This window comes from Schistocerca gregaria, chromosome 11, assembly GCF_023897955.1.
Source record: "Schistocerca gregaria isolate iqSchGreg1 chromosome 11, iqSchGreg1.2, whole genome shotgun sequence".
Lineage (NCBI taxonomy): Eukaryota > Metazoa > Arthropoda > Insecta > Orthoptera > Acrididae > Schistocerca > Schistocerca gregaria.
Window position 1 is genome coordinate 138,419,425 of NC_064930.1, and position 24,160 is coordinate 138,443,584.

Genomic DNA, 24,160 nt, shown 5'->3' on the forward strand with positions numbered 1-24,160 from the left:
GCTGGGCCACTGACAAAAGGGGTGATTCCTTTGAATGACAATGCCTGCCCTCACACAACAAGACATATGCAGAAGCTGTTTTGTTGGGAATACTTGGAATATGTGCCGTACAATCTAGACTTAGTCCCTAGTGACTTTCATCTGTCTGGGCTCTTAAACTCTTGTTTTGGTGGGTGATGTTCTGAAAGTGAAGAAGCTGTAGCTGAAGACACTACATGTTGGCAGCAACAGCAACAAAAGACTTCTTCGCTTTTGGCTAACAAGGGACTTGTGCTCGAATATACAGGGTGAATATGTAGAAAAGTAAAATAAATTTCAAGAAGAAACATTGATTATTATTGCTTCTATTGTATTGTGGAATTTATGTATTGACTTACCTTTGTAATATTTTAACTTTTGCATAAGGATCTCGTGGTTACCACAGTCAAAAGCCATAGTCAACTTAACAAAACATTCTCGAGGGTATGGCAGTGAATTCTGATTGATCCTAGTATGTCACCTGTCAAGGTAAATCTAACCTGTTCGGTTGACAGCCCTTTTTGAAATCTAAACTGTTTGATGCTGAGTGCGTTTTCCAGTACTGTGTATGTATTGAGTCTGTTGTATGTTACCTTCTAAAATATGGTTGAAAATGCTGGCAAAAGTGCACAAAATGGTCGCGGAGGAGCACCGATTGAAAGTGCATGAAATTGCTCACTCTTGCCATATGTCATCTAGAAGGCTATATCACATTTTAACTGAAGAATTAGAAATGAAAAAAATATCTAAAAAATGGGTGCCACAACTCCTGAAGCTGGATCAAAAATGCGTGCCGTCATCACGGCAAAATTGCATGAACTAAGATATGAATTGTTGCCACACCCGCCTTATTCACCTGATATGGCTCAATCAGACCTCCATCTCTTCCCAAAACAAAATTTTTCGTGCTGGACGAAGATTCACTTCAAACGAAAAATTGATAGCCGGAATTGACAACTATTTTGCAGGCCTGGAGAAAACTAATTTTCGAGATGGGATCAAGGCACTGGAACATCATTGGACCAAGTGTATTAATCTACATGGAGACTACATTGAAAAATAAAAAAATAGTTGCAGTGATGTAAGTACTTTTCTCCTACTCTGTTCTGAGAACTTTTCAAACCACCCTCGTACATGAGGAGTCCAGCATTGGTAGAAATTTGCCATTTTGGATCTCTCTCTCTCTCTCTCTCTCTCTCTCTCTCTCTCTCTCTCTCTCTCTCTCTCTCACACACACACACACACACACCAAACCAAAGTGTTGGTGTCAGTCATATTTTTGCTGGATATTGCAGTTGGTGCATACATCTAATTAGGTTGGATACTGTAATTTGGTAGAGAGCACTCTTTGTATGAGGTATACAGTGACTGCATGAATATTACCTGCAGAATCACAATGACTAAAATTAGTTTCACAAAGTGTGATTTATTTTTCTGGTTGGGTTGTTACAGGTTTATCCACTTGCTGTTGATGCACTTTCCAACTGTGATTTACGGAGCATTAAGAAAGAGGTATGAAGCTGCTAAATGTGAAATTCTGTTTGTATTTTGCTTGTGCTGGTAAAGTTATTGGCTGTTATATAGTTCTGAACTACTTACAGGGATCAGTGAATTGTCAGTGGATGGACAGAGCTGCAGTACTCCCCACACCATATCCAGAATTAAGTGAATGGACAGTAATGTGCTGAAAATTATGATGAATGTTACAATAATGAATGTTACATGATATTAATGATAAACAGAAATTGAGAAAGGCAATCATACATATCAAGTCATATGTCTGTGTCATGTAGGAAAATGAAACAGACCTAAAGCCATTTTTCTCTCTCTAGCTGCTTGTCTGGTTCCAAAAAGCTCTGTTTCTGGCATAAGTACCCACTCCCATGCACACTGACACACAAATAAATCAACATCTGATCACCGAGCAAGGTGACACAGTGGATAGCACACTGGACTCACATTCATGAGGACGACAGTTCAAACCCATGTCCGGCCATCATGATTTAGTTTTCCCGTGATTTCCCTAAATTGCTTCAGGTAAATGCCAGGATGGTTCCTTTGGAAGGGTGTATCCAAATTCCTTCCCCATCTTTCCTTAATCCGATCGTGCTGATGACTTCGCTGTTTGGTACCTCCCCCAAACCAGCCATCCAACCAACCTCAGGGCACGTTCCTTCACGGGAGACATGAATCATGTCTGCTATCCAACTGAAGAGGTTCTAATTTCTTTTTACTATCCAGTATTTAGTGGACTTGACTTTCAACTGTATTTCTATTTCTGTACCAAGGTAAAGCTATTAGCTCAGAGAAAGCTTTGTTGATGTACCAAGGAAAGGGATTTTACAGAAAGTTTACAGTGCATTTTCTTCGGAGTGAATTCGTTTTTGCACATGAGCTGATACTAGTTCAAAGTAAATGATAAATTTGCATGACTGGGCATGAAAATATGTATATATAATGAAGTTTCATGATTTATGGAAAGTTCTATTTGAGAATTAGTATATACGCATAAAACCAAAAGGTACAGAGCTTTGCTAGCTTTTGGAATGAACTTCCTTTTTGAAACTTGTAGGAAGAACAGAAACAAACAAACACACACACACACACACACACACACACACACACACACACACACACACACACACTGTATTGGGTAGGGGATGGGGTGGGGTGGGGTGGCGGGACTGCGAGTTACCTTAGGTTTAGGCCAGGGAGGTTACGGGAGTGAAGGAGGTGCTGTAAGGATAGCTCCCATCTGTGCAGCTAAGAAAAGCTGATGGTTGCTGATGTTGGGAAGGATACAGATGGCACGGGTTGTGAAGCACCCACTGAAACCTCATATGCTGTGCTCTACTGCATGTTGTGCCACTGGGTGGACCACCTTGTTTCTGGCAACAGTTTGGCGGTGGTCATTCATTCTAACTGACAGCTGTTGGTTGACATACCAGTGCAGTGGTTGGAGCAGAGTTGGTATGTAACATGACTGCTTTCACAGGTGGCCCAGACTCTGATGGGGCATGATAAGCCTAGACTGGGCAGGTCTTGTATCTGTGTCTTCCACAGGGATCTGATCCCTGTGGCCAGGGAAAGGGGGGGGGGGGGTAGTTGGGAGTGGCATAGGGATGGACTACGATGTTGTTGAGGTTGGGTGAGTGGTGGTACACAATTTTGCGAGGTGCGAGTAACTTAGGGTGGATGTCCCTCAAATCAGGGCATGCTAATAGATAATCAAAGCTCTGAAGAAGAATGTGGGTCAACTCTTCCAGTCCCAGGTGGTATTGGGTGACAAGGGGGGGGGGGGTGCTTTCTTGTGGTTGGTTTGTTTGTTTGTGTGTGTGTGTGTGTGTGTGTGTGTGTGTGTGTGTGTGTGTGTGGAATGGGAGATCTGTTTGTGAATTAGGTCTGGAGGGTATTGACTGCTTGCAAATGCCTTTGTGAGGCCTTCAGTGTACTGGGTGAGAGGTTTCTGATCGCACTGCACTAGGTGTGTCTGTCATGTGTGGTCAGGCTGTATGGGAGGAATGTTTTGGAGTGGAAGGAGTGGCAGCTGTCAGAGTGCAGGTACTGTTGCTGATTTGTGGATTTGATGTGGAACAAGGTGTGGATGGAGCCATCTGAGAGGAGGAGATCTATTTTCCGGAAAGTGGGATGACGGTTGGTGGAGGACCAGCTGAAGTGGATGGGAGAGAAGGTGTTGGGGTTGTGGAGGAATGAGGATAAGGTGTCTTAGCCTTGGGTCCAGACTAAAAAGATGTCATCAACAAACCGGAACCAGACCTGAGGTTTAGGGTTTTGGGAAGCTAGGAATGTTTCCTCTAGTGGCCCGTGAAGAAGCTGGCATAGAAGGATGACATGTGGGTGCCCATGGCTGTGCCATGAATTTGCTTGGATAATGCCCATGGCCCTACCACGATTGAACACTATCTCTGCCTAAGCTATGCAGATTCCAAATGTACCGCTTCATTCCTCGTTTACTCATAACTATTTCACCTTTGAAGGGAAGGCATACAAGCAAATTCATATGGCACAGTCAAGGGCACCTGTGTGGCACTTTCCTATGCCAACCTCTTCACGAGCCACCTAGGGGAAACATTCCTGCCTTCTGAAAACCCAGAACCTGAATCCCTTGGTCTGGTTCAGGTTTATTGATGACATCTTTATAATCTGGACACAAGGCCCCAGGACACCTTATCCTCATTCCTCCACAACCTCAACAACTTCTCTCCAATCCACCTCACCTGGTCCTCCTCCACCCATCTGGCCACCTCCCTAAATATCAATCTCCTCCTCTCAGATGGCTCCACCCGCACCTTGTTCCACATCAGACGCACCAATCAGCAACAGTACCTGCAGCCTGACAGCTGCCACTCCTTCCACTCCAAAAAAATCCCTCCCATACAGCCTGGCCACCTGCGGTAGATGCATCTGCAGTGATCAGAATTTCGTTGCCCAGTATGCTTAAGGCCTCACAAATGCCTTTGTGAATAGGCAGTACACTCCAGACCTACATCATAAATAGATCTCTTGTGCCATAACCTCACACGCACCTGATCCTCACAACCATCCGAAGAACCAACCGCAAAGAAGTGCTCCCCTCATCACCCAATACCACCCGGTACTCGAACAGCTGAACCACGTTTTTCATCAGGGCTTTGATTGTCTATCATCATGCCCTAAAATGAGGGAAATGCTACCTAAGATACTTCCAACACCTCCCAAAGTGGTGTTCTGCCACCCACCCAACCTCCACAACATCCTAGTCCATCTCTATGCCACTCCCACGCCCAATACCCAGCCACAAGGGTCACACCACTGTGGAAGACTGAGATGCAAGACCTACCCAATCCACCCCACCCAGCACCAGCTACTCCAGTCCCATCGTAGGCTTACCCTACCCCATCAGAGTCATGGCCACCTGTGAAAGCACCCATGTTATATACCAGCTCTGCTGCAACCACTGCACAGCACTGCATTGTACTGCATTGCATTGGTATGACAACCAACCAGCTGTCAGCTAGAATGAATTGTCACAACCAACCTGTTGCCAGAAACAAGGTGGTCCACCCAGTGGCACAACGTGCAGCAGAGCATGACATGTGAGATTTCAGTGGGTGCTTCACAACCCATGCCATCTGGATCCTCCCCACCACCACCAGCTTTTCTGAGCTCCACGGATGGGGAGCTATCCTTACAGCACATCCTTTGCTCCTCTAATCTCCCAGGTATCTAAGGTAGCTCGCTGTCCCCCCACCCCTACCCACCCACACACCCACTTGTGCCCCTAGCTAGCCCCAGATAGCTCCCCACTCTTCCATGAGCTGCTATACAGTTCTCTCCAACCCTCTTCTTGCCTCCCATCTCCCTCCATCCCTCACCTCATTCCATCCTGTCCCACACCCCCACCTCACCCCAGTACACTCACCTTTTGCCAGGGAAGAGCTGTCAGTTGGGTGAACACAATGTAGAGAGACAGGAATGTGTGTGTGTGTGTGTGTGTGTGTGCGCGCGCGCGCGCGCGCGTTTTTCCTACAAGCTTGAAAAAGTATGTTAATTCCAAATGAAGAGTTGACCAATGTGCACTGAATGCAGTGGGAGGCTGGCACAGTGATGTCTATGCCAATTTCTTCCTGCAGTAGTGACAGTGCTTTTGTGTCTGTGCTTAGACTACTACGAGAAGCTGGATGTGTTGAATATTTTGGTGATTGCATTGTTGTCATGGTATTTGCGCAGAAGTGAAGATAGCTGTGATAATAAACTGAATAAATCATAATTACATTACACCGAGGGTGAAAAAGGTCATGGTACAGTGATAATATCTGTACAAGAGGTATAAAAGTGTAGTGCGTTGGCGGAGCTGTCATCTGCACTTAAGGCGAATCGTGTGAAAAGGTTTCCGACGGGATTATGGCCGCACAACAGGAATTAACAGACTTTGTATGTGTAATGGTAGTGGGAGCTATACGCCTGGGACTTTCCATTTCAGAATTCGTTACAGAATTTAATACTGTGATATCCACAGTGTCAAGAGAGCGTCGAGAGTACCAAATTTTAGCCATTACGCCTCACCGTGGATAACGCAGTGGCTTACACCCTTCACATAATGAATGAGAGCAGCATCATTTGCGTAGAATTGTCAGTGCTAATAGGCAAGCGACACTGTGAAATAACCACAGAAATCAATCAAAGTATCTGTTAGGACAGTGTGGTGAAATTTGGCATTAATGGGCTGTGGCAACAGACGACTGGCACAAATGCTGTTGGTAACAGCATGACATCACCTGCAGCGCCTCCCCTGGCCTCATGACCATATTGGTTGGAACCTGCAAAACTGGAAAATTGTGGCTTGGTCAGATACGTCCTGATTTCAGTTGGTAAGCGCTGATGGTGGGTTGAGTGCGGTGCAGACCTCATGAAGCCCTGGGACTAAGTTGTCAACAAGACACTGTGCAACCTGATGGTGGCTACATAATGGTGTGGGCTACATTTACATGGAATGGACTGGATCCTGTGGTCCGATTGGACCAGTGTTTGGTTAGTTGGAGACCATTTGCAGCCGTTCATCGAGATTGCGCTTCCAAACAACAATGGGATTTTTATGAATGACAGCGTGTCATTTCACCAGGCCACACTTGTTCATAATTGGTTTGAAGAACTTTCTGGACAGTTTGAGTGAATGATTTTACCACCCAGATCGCCTGGCATTAATCCCATCAGACATTTATGGGATGTAATTGAGAGGTCAGTTTGTGCACAAAATCCTGCACCTGCAACACTTTACATATGGATGGCTATAGGGGCAGCATGGCTCAGTATTTCTGCAGGGGACACCCAGGGACTTTCTGTATCCATATCAAGTTGAGTAGCTGCACTACACTGGACAAAAGGAGGTCTGACGCAGTATTAGGAGATATTCCATGACTTTTGTCACCTCACTGTAATACTCTGTAATGAGCTATCAGAGACTGTGGGTTTGTTGTAGCAAAACGCTCAGAAGGTATCCATGAACAACCTCAGAAATTTTGTTGATAGAGTTCTGGTTCACTTTCTACGTAATTTAACAATGCTCTGAAACAGGAAATTCCCATAGTCCATAAATTTTCACACAAAAAGTATCCAGTCCTTTAGCATCAGATTAGTGCAGCCTGTGATGCAGAAAATGATCTTGCTTCATTGTAGTTCACATTTTGTAGCATCATGAATTCAGTCCAGTGGAATCACAAAACTCATTCCTCTCTACGCCCTCATTAGCTGTCACATTCCATGTGAGGATGCCTTAAGAATGTATGAAGATTTTAGACAAAAATACAGGCTGTCTTCAGGTAAAGATGCATAATTACTGAAAAGAAGTATCAATAATGCTGGAATTATGTCTCTGTATTGTTTCTCCCATAATAATTGTGTCTCATCCTTTCAAATGAGAGTGTAGTGCTAGGATAGTTTGTAAAGTTCTTGGAATGAAATAAAAAGAACTACTTACATAAGTAAAACTATTCTATTTCTAAATGAATTCTACCTATACACTAATGCACATGGTCAAGTTACATTCCAATCACTTAATCCCATCTCAAAAATTACATTCTTCCAGGTCTGCAAAATATCCATGAGCTTTGGCTGTCAATTCTTTGTTTGAAGAGAATCTTCATCCACAAGCAAGTTTGGAGCCAGGGAGACATGGAAGTCTTATAGAGCCAAATCAGGCAAATAAGGTGGATGTGGCAAGAGTTCAAATCTTACAAGGAGAGGTCTTCAAGGGTGGGATTTACTTTTTGAAACAATCTGTATGGTTGTGAAGATTAGGGTGCCAAGTATCACACACTGTAGCCATTCATCACAGTGAGCCCTCGTTTCTGAGTAATCAACAAAAAATATTTTCATAATTTCCTGTGAGGCCCTAGGACTGTAGCGTCACAGATTGGCAGTGTAGCATAATGGGTAATATGATTAAAATTATGTGAATTAGAAATATGAATAGAAACATTACATTAAAACTAGTTACCTGAGTAAAAATCATTCCGATAAAGATCAAAAAATAAAAAATTTCAAAGCATTTGATGAGATTCGAACCCATAATCTTCTGCATGTGAGGAAACCACCTTAACCATTATACTACACCACTAGTCTGTGCAATGGCTCCTATTTTTTAAGCTCTAGACCATCACATGAAATTATGAATTTTTTTCCTCGATTGCTCTCAAACTAGGGTCCATCAGGGTAAATGAAAGCAGGGTGTGATACCTTGGACCTTAACCTACATCACTGTATAGATGGTTTCAAAAAGTGGATCCCACCCTTGGGGATCTCTCATTGTCAGTCCATGTCCTTTTGCTGTGGCAATAAGATTTGTGTAAGTTCTGTTTTGATGAAAAGTGACTTTCTTCGTTGCAAAATTTGTTTTTCCCCCATATCTTTTGCTACTGTTGGCCAGGAGGTTAGCATAGTACTGTCCTGCAATTGTTTAACCAATGAGAAGATAATCTGTGTGCAGGACCTCTTTTGCATCTCAGAAATTGATACCATTGCTTTTCCAGCCAACTGTATTGCCTTTTCTGTCTTTGGTGGTGGTTCATCAGCATGCTTCATCTTTTGTTTTGTCTCGGGGATGTGATGGATCCAAGTTTCATCTGTGGTTATAGACTGTTGGAAAAAATCTTTTTGCTTGCTCTGAAAATAGGTCAAACATTATTTGAACATTTGCATTCTGATGCATTTCTCATCATGTGTTGATAGTTGGAACACCCATCTAGCAGATAATTTTCTCATATCCAGTTCCACTGTAAAAATATGATATGCCTATTCAGATGACGTCGTTAAAGCTTCAGCAATTTCTCGCAATTTCAGTTGGTGATCTTGCATAGTGGCTCATCTTGGCTGACCACTACACAGATTATCATCTAAGCTCTCCCAATAACATTTAAACTAATTTGTCCACTTGGTAATAGTTGAATATTGAGGAGCAGAGTCCCCCAATGTGTTCTGAAAATCAGCATGAATTTCCCTTGCTTTCTTACCTTTCTTTACAATGTACTTAAATCACTTTCTCATTTTGTTCTGTGTGGGCTTTACAGCATTAATAAATTTGAAGAACAATTTTTTTTTAACAGACTGTGTATAAGTTTCTTTATTTTTCATACTACTGGTTTTGGGCATTGTCCATTGTCAAATGTGTCTCTAGTAACACACATAGCTACATTGTCATCATTAATTTTAAACTAATGATGATGATATGTTACTAGACACACACTTGAGAATGGATAATGCCTGAAACAAATAATGTGAAAAATTGAAAGTTCTTCATAGTCTGGTGGAAAAATGTCATTCTTCAAACATAATCATTTTGATTTCTTTCCATCTTCACAAACTACTAAACAAGCACAACAACAGAGAGATGTCTGCATCTCAGATCTTTACCCAGGGCACTGATGTGTCACCTGTTTACACATAAAAGATGACCTTTTGGTATGTGGGAACTTTGTTGCACTGGGCCTGACATCTGATGGTGATCCCATGAAATTTTCAAACTGCTTCATGCCACATGAGGGAATGTGCTTATAGCTCCAATTACCTCCATTTACTTTGCTTTTTCCAGGTTCCTGAAGAGCCATTAGCAGTCTCAGAGTTCACTAGCTGTATTAAAGAGGAACCAGACCTAGATTTAGGGATCGACACAACTGACAGTAATGTAAGTATTCACGTATATGTCAAAATTCTTCTCATATTGTAGTTGTGGCTGGTCATGGTTGTTGTGTGAACAATTTTTGTAAATTACATGTGCCTTCTGGATAGCTTCAAGTGGCAAGCATGGTTAGCAACCTGGACGGTGACGGCTGTGGGCTGGTGCCAGCCCGTAGTCATCAGTAACCATAAGCTTCATGCATGCTTTGGAGACAACCATACAGAGCTGTGGGTCATTAAGTTTCCCAGGAGCGGAGATTTCCTCTTAAGCTGCAAAAGGATTAAGAGCTCTACAAGAAATATTGACCTAAAGATCTTCAAAAATGTGATGGAGTGGATGGCTCTTGAAACAAATCTGTGGTTTGTGAGCCTCTGTGGCACCTAGCACATCTACATCTACATGATTACTCTGTAATTCACATTTAACTGCGTCAGAGGGCTCCTTGAACCACCTTTAAGCTACTTCTCTACCATTCCAGTGTCGAATAAAATGCAGGAAAAATTAACACTTCAATCTTTCCGTGTCAGCTCTGGTTTGTTTTATTTTATTCTGGTGATAATTTCTCCCTATGTAGGTAGGCACTCACAAAGTATTTCCACACTATGAGAAGAGAATTGGTGATTGAAATTTCATGAAAAGTTGCTGCTGCAGCGAAAACTGCCTCTCTTCTAATGACTGCCATCCTACTTCCAGTGTCATATCTGTGGCACTCTTTCTTGTGCTTTGCAATAGTACAAAACGAGCAGCCCTTTTCTGAACTTTTTCAGTGTCCTCTATCAATTGTATCTGATGTGGATCCCACACCACACAGTAGTACTCCAGAATAGAGCAGACAAGTGTTGTGTAAGCATTCTCTTTAGTAGACCTGCTACATTTTCTAAGTGTTCTGTCAATAAATTGCAGTCTTTGGTTTGCTTTCCACACGACATGATCTATGTGATTGTTACAATTTAAGTTATTCGTAATTGTATTCCCTAAGTATTTAGTTGAGTTTACAGCCTTTACCTTTGAGTAATTTATCATGTAACAGAAATGTAGTGAGTTCTTTTTAGTGCTCATGTGGATGACGCCACAATTTTCATGATTTAGACTCAGTTGCCACTTTTTTCTCTATGCAGATATCTTGTCTAAATAATTTTAGACTTCATTTTGATCGTCTGATGACTTTACATAGTGGTAAATGACAGCAATGCAAACAATCTAAGAGAACTACTCAAGATTGTCTCCAAAATTTTTTATGTAGATCAGGAACAACAGAGGAGCTTGGGGAATGCCAGTTATTACTTCTGTTTTACTTGGTAACTTTTCATCAATTGTTAAAAATTCTGACGTTTCTGACAAGAAATCACAAATCCAGTCATACAACCAAGACAACTTTCTATAGACACACAATTTAATTAGAAGTCCCTCGTGAGGAGCAGTGTTGGAAGCCAGTCCCTCATGAGGATGAGTCGAAAGCCTTCTGGAATTCAAAATATATGGAAACAATTTGATATCTCCTGTTGGTAGCATTCATTACTTTGTGAGAATAAAGAGCTAGTTGTGTTTCAGAAGAACAAGATTCACTGAATCCGTGTTGACTATTTCTCAATAAATCATTTTTTTTTTCAAGATGATTCACCTGTCAGGAGTCAAAGCAGGAACAGCACAATGGGGTGTAGGGCTTTACATCAGGAAAGAAATAGAACCCAGCGTAGTTGCAGTAAGGTATGTAAACGAACGACTGATGTGGATAGATTTGACAGTGTCTAGCAAGAAAATCAGGATTGTGTCAGCATATTCGTATTGTGAAGGGACAGATCAAGATAAGATGGATAGTTTTTATGAGGCACTCAGTGATGTAGTTGTTAGAGTGAAGGACAAGGACAGTGTTCTGCTCATGGGTGATTTTAATGCCAGGATTGGAAATCGAACAGAAGGGCATGAAAAGGTTATGGGTAAATTTGGAGAGGATGTGGAGGCCAACAGGAACAGGAAACAACTCTTGGATTTCTGTGCCAGTATGGGCTTAGTAATCACAAATTCCTTTTTTAAACATAAGAACATTCACGGTATACTTGGGAAAGCAGGGGAACCAGATCTGTCATTGACTATATAATAACAGATCAGGCATTCAGGAAGGCTGTGAGGGACACACATGTATTCAGGGGATTCTTTGATGACACTGATCATTATTTAATCTGCAGTGAAATTGGGATTGTGAGGCCAAAAGTGCAGGAGGTCAGGTCCATATGTAGGAGGATAAGAGTGGAGAAACTTCAGGATAAGGAAATCGGGCACAAGTACATAACAGCGATCTGAGAAAGGTACCAGTTAGTCGAATGTAGTCAATTACAGTCATTGGAAAAGGAATGGGCAAGGTACAGGGACACAGTACTAGAAGTGGCTAAATAATGTCTTGGAACATTAGCGTGTAAAGGTAGGATGAAGCAAACAGCTTGGTGGAATGACACAGTCAAGGCAGCCTGTAAAAGGAAAAAGAAGACATATCAAAAATGGCTACATACTAGGACTCAGGTAGACAGAGAAAGTTATGTTGAAGAAACAAAGCCAAACAGATAATTGCAGCATCCAAGAAGAAATCTTGGGAAGACTTTGGAAACAGGTTGGAGACTATGGGTCAAGCTGCTGGAAAACCATTCTGGAGTGTAATTATCAGTCTTCGAAAGGGAGGTAATATGGAAATGACAAGTATTTTGGACAGGTCAGGAAAACTGCTGGTGAATCCTGTGGATGCCTTGGGCAGATGGAGGGAATATTTTGAAGAGTTGCTCAATGTAGGTGAAAATATGATCAGCAATGTTTCAGATTTCGAGGTAGAGTGGGATTGGAATGATGATGGATATAGGATCACATTTGAGGAAGTGGAGAAAATGGTCAATAGATTGCAGTGCAATAAAGCACCTGGGGTGGATGAAATTAAGTCGGAACTCATCAAATACAGTGGAACGTCAGGTCTTAAATGGCTACACAGGATAATCGAAATGGGCTGGGAGTTGGGACAGGTTCCATCAGACTGGACAAAAGTAGTAATCACACCAATGTTTAAACATGGAAACAGAAAAGACTGTAACAACTACAGAGGTATCTCTTTAATCAGTGTTGTGGGTAAAATCTCAGGTATTGTTGAAAGGAAAGTGCGAGTATTAGTTGAGGGCCAATTGGATGAAAATCAGTGTGGGTTTAGCCCTCTTAGAGATTGTCAGGACAAGATCTTTAGCTTACGACAAATAATGGAGAAGTGTTATGAGTGGAACAGGGAATTGTATCTATGCTTTATAGATCTAGAAAAGGCATATGACCGGGTTCCTAGGAGGAAGTTATTGTCTGTTCTATGAGATTATGGAATAGGAGGCAAACTTTTGCAAGCAATTAAAGGTCTTTACATGGATAGTCAGGCAGCAGTTAGAGTTGACGGTAAATTGAGTTCATGGTTCAGAGCAGTTTCAGGGGTAAGACAAGGCTGCAACCTGTCTCCACTGTTGTTCATATTATTTATGGATCATATGTTGAAAACAGTAGACTGGCTGGGTGAGATCAAGATATGTGAACACAAAATAAGCAGTCTTTCATATGCGGATGGCTTAGTTGTGATGGCAGATTCGATTGAAAGTTTGCAAAGTAATATTTCAGAGCTAGATCAGAAATGTAAGGACTATGGTATGAAGATTAGCATCTCCAAAACGAAAGTAATGTCAGTGGGATAGAAATATAAACAGATTGAGTGCCAAATAGGAGGAACAAAGTTAGAACAGGTGATCAGTTTCAAGTACTTAGGATGCATATTCTCACAGGATGGCAACATAGTGAAAGAACTGGAAGCGAGGTGTAGCAAAGCTAATGCAGTGAGTGCTCAGCTACGATCTACTCTCTTCTGCAAGAAGGAAATCAGTACCAAGAGTAAGTTATCTGTGCACCGTTCAATCTTTCGACCAACTTTGTTGTATGGGAGCGAAAGCTGGGTGGATTCAGGTTACCTTATCAACAAGGCTGAGGTTACGGATATGAAAGTAGCTAGGATGATTGCAGGTACTAGTAGATGGGAACAATGGCAGGAGGGTGTCCACAATGAGGAAATCAAAGAAAAACTGGGTATGAACTCTATAGATGTAGCAGACAGGATGAACAGGCTTAGATGGTGGGGTCATGTTACACGCATGGGAGAAGCTAGGTTACCCAAGAGACTCATGGGTTCAGCAGTAGAGGGTAGGAGGAGTCGGGGCAGACCAAGGAGAAGGTACCTGGATCCGGTTAAGAAAGATTTTCAAGTAATAGGTTTAACATCAGAAGAGGCACCAATGTTAGCACTGAATAGGGGATCATGGAGGAATTTTATAAGGGGGCTATGCTTCAGACTGAATGCTGAAAGGCATAATCCGACTTAAATGATGATGATGATTCACAATGTCTGAACACTGTATTATCAAGTGGAGTGCGCAACATAGTGGACAACATGGCCAAATCAGAACGTAATTTTCAAATGGTGTATTGCATAAATAGGACGACAGAAGAAATTACAAAAACACCATAAACAGCAGTCTACATTGTAGAAGGTGCAACATGCAACAGTAGTAGTTGACGATGACTAAATGTTTTGCGACAAAGTGCTGCAGTATAACTGTTGAATGAAACATTCATATTTCTGGTATGTGGAATAAATGGTGATGATTCAAACTGAATTGTGTTAGAGCTGTTCTTTATGTGTGTGGCCAAAATGTTACAATTAAACTATTAAAAAAATACCCATCATGAATGCAACTGGACTTAATGTTAAATGCAGTGACATGCCTTCTTCAGGACATTGACGAAAAAAACAGAAGATAGATCAAGAGGAAAAAGATGCCCGATGCTAGGAAGAATCTGAAAAATCTTTGGAACTAATGTTACGCAAGCCACTAGAAGATACAGATAAATGTGAAGGTTTAGAAACTGACAGTCAAGTAGGAACTTCTGAACTGGATAGAGAGCTACAAAAACAAGACCAAACTGAAGCACCAGCAGATACAAAGTGAACAAATCCACATGAGCACAGATTTAAGTCAGCAACATTGTTTAAAAGAAGACAGTAGCAGAGGATGATAGTCTAACCAAAGTAGAGAAAGAAACATATACTATGAAGATCTTATTAGTACCAAATTCATGTGTGGATGGCATTTTAGGTAGAGGCTGGATATGGAATATAGAGTAGAGATCAGTTTTAATGACAATGCTGAAAGAATTGAGGGGGCAAAAGAGAACATAGGTTAGGTATAAAGAGAAGAAAACTATAGAGAACACAGAAGCATTTGTAAGAATGTATTGCACTAAGCTAGAAAAGGGCCATGGGAACCAGGAACAAATGGTTTATGTGTCATACTGTAACACCAAGAAGAGGAAGAAATACCTACTGAGGAAGAAGAAACTGCGCAGAAAATCACAGAGAGCAATACCAAAACCAAAGAAAATGGGCCGCAATACCATAACAGGAAAATGAACAGAGAAAAGGTACGGTGAGGAAGGAAGAAGGAATTGAAGATGAGATGGGAAAGCCAAGTGAGATGGAGGACTTAAAGTTATTTCATAACCTTGACATGTGTGCAGTGAGAGAAGAAATCAAACGCATGAGGAAGAACAGTAAAAAGAAGAAGAAAGACAGACTGCAAGCTTAATAGTGCTGCAGAGACAGCCGGGATACAGTCGTATGTCGAAAAACACTTTACAAGTATAAATTAGTTTCCCACTGTTCAAAATGCTTTCTCTGAGCTGACACATAGATGCTGATTATTTTTCTTCAAGTTTACAGTGTGTCAGGTGTCAATGGAAACAGGAAATCCAGACACCAGCACAGCTCTGGGCAGCCAACCTCACCTCACTGGAGTCACCATTTTCTATCGTTTTGGTATCACACTCTGTGATTTTCTGGACACTTTCCTCTTCTTCATTCAGATTTTCTTTTTCTTCTAGATGCTGTTTCAAATTGCAGTGACACATAATCCATTTGTGCCTGCTTCCCTCGGTCTTCTACTGCATTGCAATATGTTCTCATAGATGCTTCTGTGTTCTCTATAGTTTTATTTTCTTTATAAGTAAGCGTCGATCTCCAGGGCTTGTGTCCCACTAACTGCTGTTATTTGTTGATCAGACCAAACTACGAGGGTCACTCCAAAAGAAATGCACACTATTTTTTTTTAAATCCATATTTATTCTACATGTTTGAAAGTTTTACAGTGTCTAGATACATCCTTTAGGAAAAATATTTTCATTTCTCCACATCATTTCCATCCCTCTCAAGTGCCTTATGCCATCTTGGAAGCAGCACCTGTATACCTACACAGTAAAATTCTGGACCAACCTGTTGGAGCCACTGTTTGGCAGCGCGCACAAGGGAGTCATCATCTTCAAACCTTGTTCCACGAAGAGAGTCTTTCAGTTTCCCAAAGAGATGATAGTCACATGGAGCTAGGTCTGGACTGTAAGGTGGATGTTTCAGTGTTGTTCATCCAAGTTTTGTGATGACTTCCATAGTTTTTTAACTAACATGTGACCGTGCATTGTTGTGCAACAGCAAAACATCCTGCTTCTGCCGATGTAGTTGAACACGACTCAGTCGAGCTTGAAGTTTCTTCAGTGTCGTCACATATGCATCAGAATTTACGGTGTTTCCACTCGGCATGATGTCCACAAGCAAGTGTACTTCGGAATTGAAAAACACTGTAGCCATAACTTTTCCAGCAGAAGGTGTGGTTTTGATTATTTTTTTATCTTCAGTGAATTTTCATGATGCCACTCCATTGATTGCCTCTTCATCTCTGGTGAAAAATGATGGAGCGATGTTTCATCACCTGTCACAATTCTTCCAAGAAATTAATCTCCACCATTCTTGTACTGTTCTAAAAGTTTGCTGCATTCCATTTTTCTTGTTTCTTTGTGAGCCACTGTCAACATCCTGGGAACCCACCTGGCATAAACCTTTTTTAACGCCAACACTTTCAGTATTCTGCAAACACTTCATTCCCCTATCCTATCGTAGTGTGACAGTTCGTTCACTGTGATGTGTCTGTCAGGAGTCACCACTTTGTTAACTCAGTGCACATTGTCTGGAGTGTGTGCAGTACGAGTCCTGCCGCTGCTAGGACAATCCTCAATATTGCCGTGCCCGCTTTCATCACATAACCTGCTTGCCCACCGACTAACTGTACTGCGATCAACAGCAGCATCTCCATACACCTTTTTCATCCTCTTGTGGATGTTTCCCACTGTCTCGTTTTCACAGCACAGGAATTCAATGACAGCACGTTGCTTGTGATGAACGTCAAGTGTAGCAGCCACCTTGAAGACATGCTGTGGCGGCGCCACTCACGGGGACAGGTTGAACTAAGTTTGAAAACAAGTGGGAATGAACCATCTATACACTGTAAAACTTTCACACATGCAGAATGAAAAGCGTATTTTTACAAAAATAGTGTGCATTTCTTTTGGAGTGACCCTCGTAAATGTGCCAACATGCAGATGGTGCACGGGTTGTTTCCGCCATACCATGACGGACAGTGAGCAGCATTCCAACAATGCCTCTAATACAAGTCAGTACAACAAAAAACCAGTCCAAAGTTACAAATGTCACCCTTTTTATTCACTCAATGACTAGTTTTTGGGCTGAGACCCATTTTCAAATCATTGTAACATAGTTGAGTTTGAAAATGGGTTGTGACCCAAAACTAAACATCAAGTGAATAGAAAAAGTGAAATTTGCAACTTTGGACTTTTTTGTTGTTGTACTGATTAAAAGAAGTCGCTGACCCACAGCGACTCCAGAATGCTGGAAATTTTGTAAATAGAAATGGCATTCAAAAAGTTTTGCACACTCGTCTCCAAATTTTTTATTTTTTGCAGGAGGAGAATGAAATTTTTTTGTGAACATACATGGAACATTTAGCCTACTCAGTGTAGCCTCTATCAGCTGCGACGCATCTGGCCCAACATACTTTCCATGATTGAAATGCAGTTTGGTAAAATTTGGGGAATTGACTTTTACACCATCGCTTGATACGGGAAATGAGGTTTTTCTCACTATCACGTGTTTTACCATGCAGATAGGTAAACATCAGACGGAGCCATGTCCAGACTTTAGGGAGGATGAGGAACAATTTTCCAACCAATTTTCCTGATTTTCTCTTGCGTCATAACGGGTGTATAGGGTCTGGCATTGCCCTGGTGTAGTCTGATGAGCTGACCCTGAAACTGCGGTCTGTGGGTCTTGAAGGCATGCCGTGTCATCAAACATCTGTCATTTTGGATGATTTGATCAGTGGTCTCCTTATTCACATCACTCACTGCCGTCGATGGTCTACCGCATCGTGGATTGTCGAGAAGAGAGAAATCACCTTCTCTAAACCTCTGCAACCACCACTGGATACTTCTGCGATCCCCTGTGTCCTCCCCATAAGCAGGAAGCAACTTCTTGTGAATCAATGTGGCTCCAATATGACTCCATCACCGACCGTTGTCGCAACCTGACATTTACTTCACCAGTAAATAAAAGAAAATACTTTTGTATACCAAGTTATAGCTAAATATTCCAAGTATGTTCACAAAATATTTCGTTCTCCTCCTGCAAAAAATAAAAAACTTTGAGACAAGTGTGCAAAACTTTTTGATCACCCTTGTAACAATAACACTCACGTCCACAGCTCGTGGTCTAGCGGCTAACGTTGCTGCCTCTGGATCATAGGGTCCTGGGTTTGATTCCCAGCCGAGTTGGGGATTTTCTCTGCCCGGGGACTGGGTGTTTGTGTTCTCATCATTTCACCATCATCATTCATGACCATTGCTAGAGTGGACTGTGTAAGAAAAGTGGACTGTGTAAAAATTGGTACTTCGTACGTGGCGCTGGTGATTGTGCAGTTGAATGCTCCACAAACCAACCACCCCCATCATCATCATCATCATCATCATCATCAACAACAACAACAACAACAACAACACTCACAATGGTGTACTTCAGAGTGTTCTGGCAAATTGTTGTTTCCATTTCGTATGCAATACTTCAATGATCAATGCGGACATCCTCTTCAGGTGACGCAAATTTTGCTGCTACACTTATGAGCCAAAACATTATGACCACCTGCTTAATAGCTTTTTTTTCTGTCTTCAGAATGAAGTATACCTCTGATTCTGGTATCCAAATGTTTGTTGGTAGGTTTGTGGAGGTGTGTAGCACAAGATATCTACATATCTATTGGCAGGTCATGTAATTAGTATAAATAACAGGCCACCCAAAGTGACCCAGATGGGTTCCATTGGATTATCCCGTCCTTCAACGAGCACACAAAGAATTTGTATACATTTCTATCTTCCATATGTATGAATATGGCTGACATTACTTTTGCGAAGCTTCAGTCATTATCTTTCACAGCAGATTCAACACCCCCGAGAAGGGATGAAGGAATACTGTTGGAATTTTGTCATTGCCTAACTGCAAATCACCAAGTAATCCCACTGATACTATTTACTGATGAAGCCACTTTCACTCATGGCAGTAAAAATAACCAATATAACAAAAATCCAGTCCAAAATTGCAAATTTTACTTTTTTTATTAACTTGATGACTAGTTTCAGGCTGAGACACATTCTCAAATCATCATAACATAGTCATAAATGCTATTTCCAGAGACGTGTAAACCATGTCAAAAATGTGCAGAATTATCTATATGCACTGTAACTGTTTGTTGCACATTGACATTGTTTTTGCATCTTCAGAAATATCATTTTTGAGTATTTTCCAATGAGCTGAAAATTGCTTTCAGCCCAAAACTTGAGTGGATAAAAACATAAAATTTGCAACTTTGAACAGGTTTTTTTTCTACTAATTAACAGAAGTTGTTGACCCACAGCTACTCCAGCATGCTAGAAGTGTTTCAGTGTGTGAGTGACTGCAAGTCTGCAACAAGGGAGCCTTCCGTATATTGTGCTTTTCTGTGAATGTTCCTACTATTTTTTGTAAACTGATTCAAACTAAAGGCTCAGGTGACTGATAATATGGCTGTTGTGCAGTTTACTCATTAAGTGATCAATGTCGTATGTCCAGTTGTGTATGGTTTGGTGGTTAATATTTCATTGTTTTGTCTATTTTGTGTGCGTAGAAATCAGAGGACCCTTAGTCACTTGAGTACAATGAGTTTTGGTTAGTAAATGTACATCTAAATTTGTGTAAGAGGATATCTTAATACAAAGCAATTAATGAGTTGTGTGTGGCATTGTTAAACAGAGCATCTGCAAAGTTAGTTTAAGTTACTAGTTATTTCAGTCTAATTTCATTGCTTGCAAGTTTTTTTGCATGTTCTTGATTTTGGTGTTTTTCAATTTATTTATTTATTTATTTATTTTTGCCAAATTTGAAAAAAAAAGCTGGCAGGGGGCTGTGAGGTATACGCATCTCAGTTTTATTTTATTAATGCAAGGAGACAGAAACAACAGTGGTCTTATCTCACTGCCTACACCAAAACTGTGTTCATTGCACATTTTGGCTCCCTGTGATTGTAGTAAAATCAGCTGGTACCATTAAAAAGTAGTAGGAGACCCTTTCCTAGTTCCTTGTGAGACACTATTTCTTCATGCTCTACCAACCCAAATATTCTGTCTATTGCCCTACAGAGCTTTGTATTGGAAGGTGAGATGTGGTGGGGCTTCATCCTCCTCACCACATAGTAAACACTTAGGGGCTTCTTCCTCTATATTCATCATGTGTAGGCGTTTCTTAAAAAGTTCCCTGAGTGAGTCATGAGCTCTACCATGAGTTTAATCTGTTTCTTCTTGAAGCTCAGAATTACAGAACTTTGCAATCATTACTTTGCCTTTTTTTTTTTTTTTTAATCATATTCCAGTATTCTGCATGCTGCCGCATGATCTAGCTACATAGTTTTGAATTACCTTCACCTTAGTGATAATCAGGACAGGTGCCAGTCCAATAAATGACATCATTGCATCTGTGCTGGCCAGTCTGTCAGCCGTTCATTGCTGTTAATTCCTGAGTGACCAGGGACACACAACAGATGTGTTTCATTGCTTTCCCCTAGTCTGTCAAGGGATTCATGACATTCTGCTACAATACTTGATCTCATTGAAGGGGTTAATAGAGATTTCAGATCGGCTTGCCTGTCTCAATAAAAATGCCGGGTGATTTTTTTTTTTTCCTACCATGTACAAATTCTAGGGATTGATCGATGAGAGGATACAGAACAAAAAAGGCCTAATGAGTGTATGTCTGGAAATGCATGGTTTCCATACTAGAGACCATTTATTCTATCATACATTGTTACAGACACTGCGGTCTAATACATGCTGCACCATGCAACCACTGTTACAGTATTTGTTGAAAATGGCTTCCATGTGCTTCAACACATGTGAATGTGCTGTAGCATGTTTTGTCTCACATGTTTGCATCAGCCAGGGTGCATCCAGACCATGTCAGAGGCAGCATGGATACGCTGCTCCAGTGTCTCCACATCTGGAATGGGCCCTGCATATGTGATACATTTGAGATGGCCCCATAACCAGAAATTGCAAGGGTTGTGATCTGGCGAATGAGCAGGCTATGCAACTGGACTTCCTTGTCTGTTATGTCGATTAGAGAAGACACCATTGACATGAATCTGAATGTTAACAGTGAAGTGGGCTGGAACAACGTCATGTAGCAGCGACATAACCCTTCGAATCGTCAACGGCACTTCTTCCAGCAGAGGAGGCAAAATCACCCGCAAGAACACCGATAATTGTGGCCTGTTAGGTGATGTGGAATGAAAACTGTTCCCAAAATATGGCTGCCAGTTATCTCGGCCCATACATTCCAGCTACACCTGATGCTGATGATTCACTGTCACCATACCGTGGGGATTCTGCATACTATCCAGCAGATGACTGGCTGCATGGTGCAGCGCATATTAGACCGCAGTCTCTTTAACAAAGTGTGACTGAATAAATGATCTCTAGCATGGAAACCATTCATTTCTGCACATAAGTTCATTAGACCACTTTATTCCATATCCTGTCATTGATCAATTCCTAGAGTTTGTATATGTTGGAAAAAATCACCCTGTGGATGCTACAATCTTGGTAGCACCTTTGCAAACCCTCCTTCATGCAAACTTTGATAGTAAATACACTACCTGATAAAAAGTATCCGGACACCTGGCTGAAAATTACTTACAAATTCATGGCGCCCTCCATCGGTAATGCTGGAATTCACTATGGTATTGGCCCAATCTTAGCCTTGGTGACAGCTTCCACTCTCACAGGCATAAGTTCCATGAGGTGCTGGAAGGTTTCTTGGGGAATGACAGCCCATTCTTCACGGAATGCTGCACTGAGGAGAGGTATCGATGTCAGTTGGTGAGGCCTGGCATGAAGTCGGTGTTCCAAAACATTCCAAAGGTGCTCTAGAGGATTCAGGTGAGGACTCTGTGCAGACCAATCCATTACAGGGATGTTACTGTCATGTAACCACTCCGCCACAGGCCGTGCATTGTGAACAGGTGCTCGATTGTGTTGAAAGATGCAGTTGCCATCCCCGAATTGCTCTTTAACAGTGGGAAGCAAGAAGGTGCTTAAAACATCAATGTAGGCGTGTGCTGTGATAGTGCCATGCAAAATAACAAGGGGTGCAAGCCCCCTCCATGATAAACATGATTACACTATAACACTACTGCCTCTAAATTGTACTATTGGTACTACACATGCTGGCAGATGATATTCACTGGGCATTCACCATACCCACACCCCGCCATGGATTGCCACATTGTGTACTGCGATTCGTCACGCCACACAACGTTTTTCCACTGTTCAATTGTCCAATGTTTATGCTCCTTATACTAAGTGAGGCATTGTTTGGCATGTACTGGCACGATGTGTGGCTTATGAGCAGCCGCTCGACCATGAAATCCAAGTTTCCTCACCTCCCGCCTAACTGTCATAGTACTTGCAGTGGATCCTGATGCAGTCTGGAATTCCTGTGTGATGGTCTGGATAGATGTCTGCCTATTACACATTATGACCCTCCTCAACTGTCGGCGGTCTCTGTCAGTCAGCAGACGAGGTCGCCCTGTACACTTGTGCTGTATGTGTTCCTTCACATTTCCGCTTCACTATCACATCGGAAACAGGAGTGTACAGATGTATGACACAAGTGACACCCAGTCACCTGACCACGTTCGTAGTCCGTGAGTTCCACGTAGTGCCCCATTCTGCTCTCTCATAATCTCTAATGACTACTGAGGTTGCTGATAAGGAGTATCTGGCAGTAGGTGGCAGCACAATGCACCTGATATGAAAAATGTATATTTTTGGAAGTATTCGGACACTTTTGATCACATAGTGTATTTCCACTTAGAATACTGTAGTCATCTTCCATAAGAGAGCCATGTTGTCCAGGTGTGTTTTAATACGGGTTTATATATCACACTTAATGAACAGAGATATGGAAAAAGATATGTATACAAAATTTAAACAATGTTTGAAGTGATTAATTTTGGTTTGGGATCTCTCTATATCCTACATGTAAAATTGTCTAATTTGATATGATATGTTGGATTATTTTTCCATATTATACCTTCTGTATATTCTACCCTTGCAGACATGGTGTTTTACATATATGAATACAAGTCACAGATGTATATAAAAATGACCTTAGAAATAACAAAAGGCATAGTATAGACTCTCTGACCTGTCAGTTCCATGTTTACACTATGTACTGGTTATGTCAGGTGTGACGACAAATTGTCGCTTCCTATGATATGACAGCAGTAACATACACAGCAACCTTTATACTCTGAGCTAGGACTGAATTCATATCATATCATATTAACATAAACATGGTTGTAATTGGGTTCTACATAATAGTTATTTGCTTTCTTGATGCACATCAAAGTGAACACCACAAAGAATTTATAACTTACGTGCATGTCATTGATATACAGATCTGTAATATAAGGAGACTTATGTATCTGCTGTTATATATACAGTTGCCATGTTGGAGAAATTGATGTACATAGTTGTTTGTTCCTCTGTATCAGATGCCACTGATGATAGGTTGTACACCTGGAAACCGGTTTGGCTAATAAACATTTTAAGTGCAGCTAATGGTGTTCAGAAGATTTTCATAATCAAATATCTAGAAGGTGTAGAGCACCAAGCATTCAGGAGTTTTGCCTTGCTGTTATATCTTTGCACTAGTGTAAACTTTGAGTAATGCCGTTGAATAGAAGCTAGTGCACCGAAAGGTGGTTGTTCCCTGGAGTGGCAAGATGTAGTGAAATAATTTGGAGGTATATGAATAGCCAGGGTCTAAGTGTTTGTATGTATGCTGTGCAGAAGAGCAGTTTCCATTGTAATAAATTGTGTTCTGAACCAAGTGCTGCATGTGAAAAATTAATGCATTCAGATGATTGGTATATTATTTGACTTTGTACTAGTTTGGCTTGTATGTATTTATTCCCTTGC

The 24,160-nt window shown here is 41.4% G+C and overlaps 1 protein-coding gene across 4 annotated transcripts in view; it reads left to right on the forward strand.

Moving 5' to 3' along the window:
• LOC126295297 (zinc finger protein 99-like) overlaps window positions 1–24,160 on the forward strand; it is a 95,187-nt gene that overhangs the window by 51,711 nt on the left and 19,316 nt on the right. For all 4 annotated transcript variants that reach the window (XM_049987734.1, XM_049987736.1, XM_049987732.1 and 1 more), the window contains 2 exons: window positions 1,471–1,530; window positions 9,605–9,697. In XM_049987734.1, the coding sequence (XP_049843691.1) occupies window positions 1,471–1,530; window positions 9,605–9,697 (153 nt within the window). The remainder of the gene's footprint in view (window positions 1–1,470; window positions 1,531–9,604; window positions 9,698–24,160) is intronic.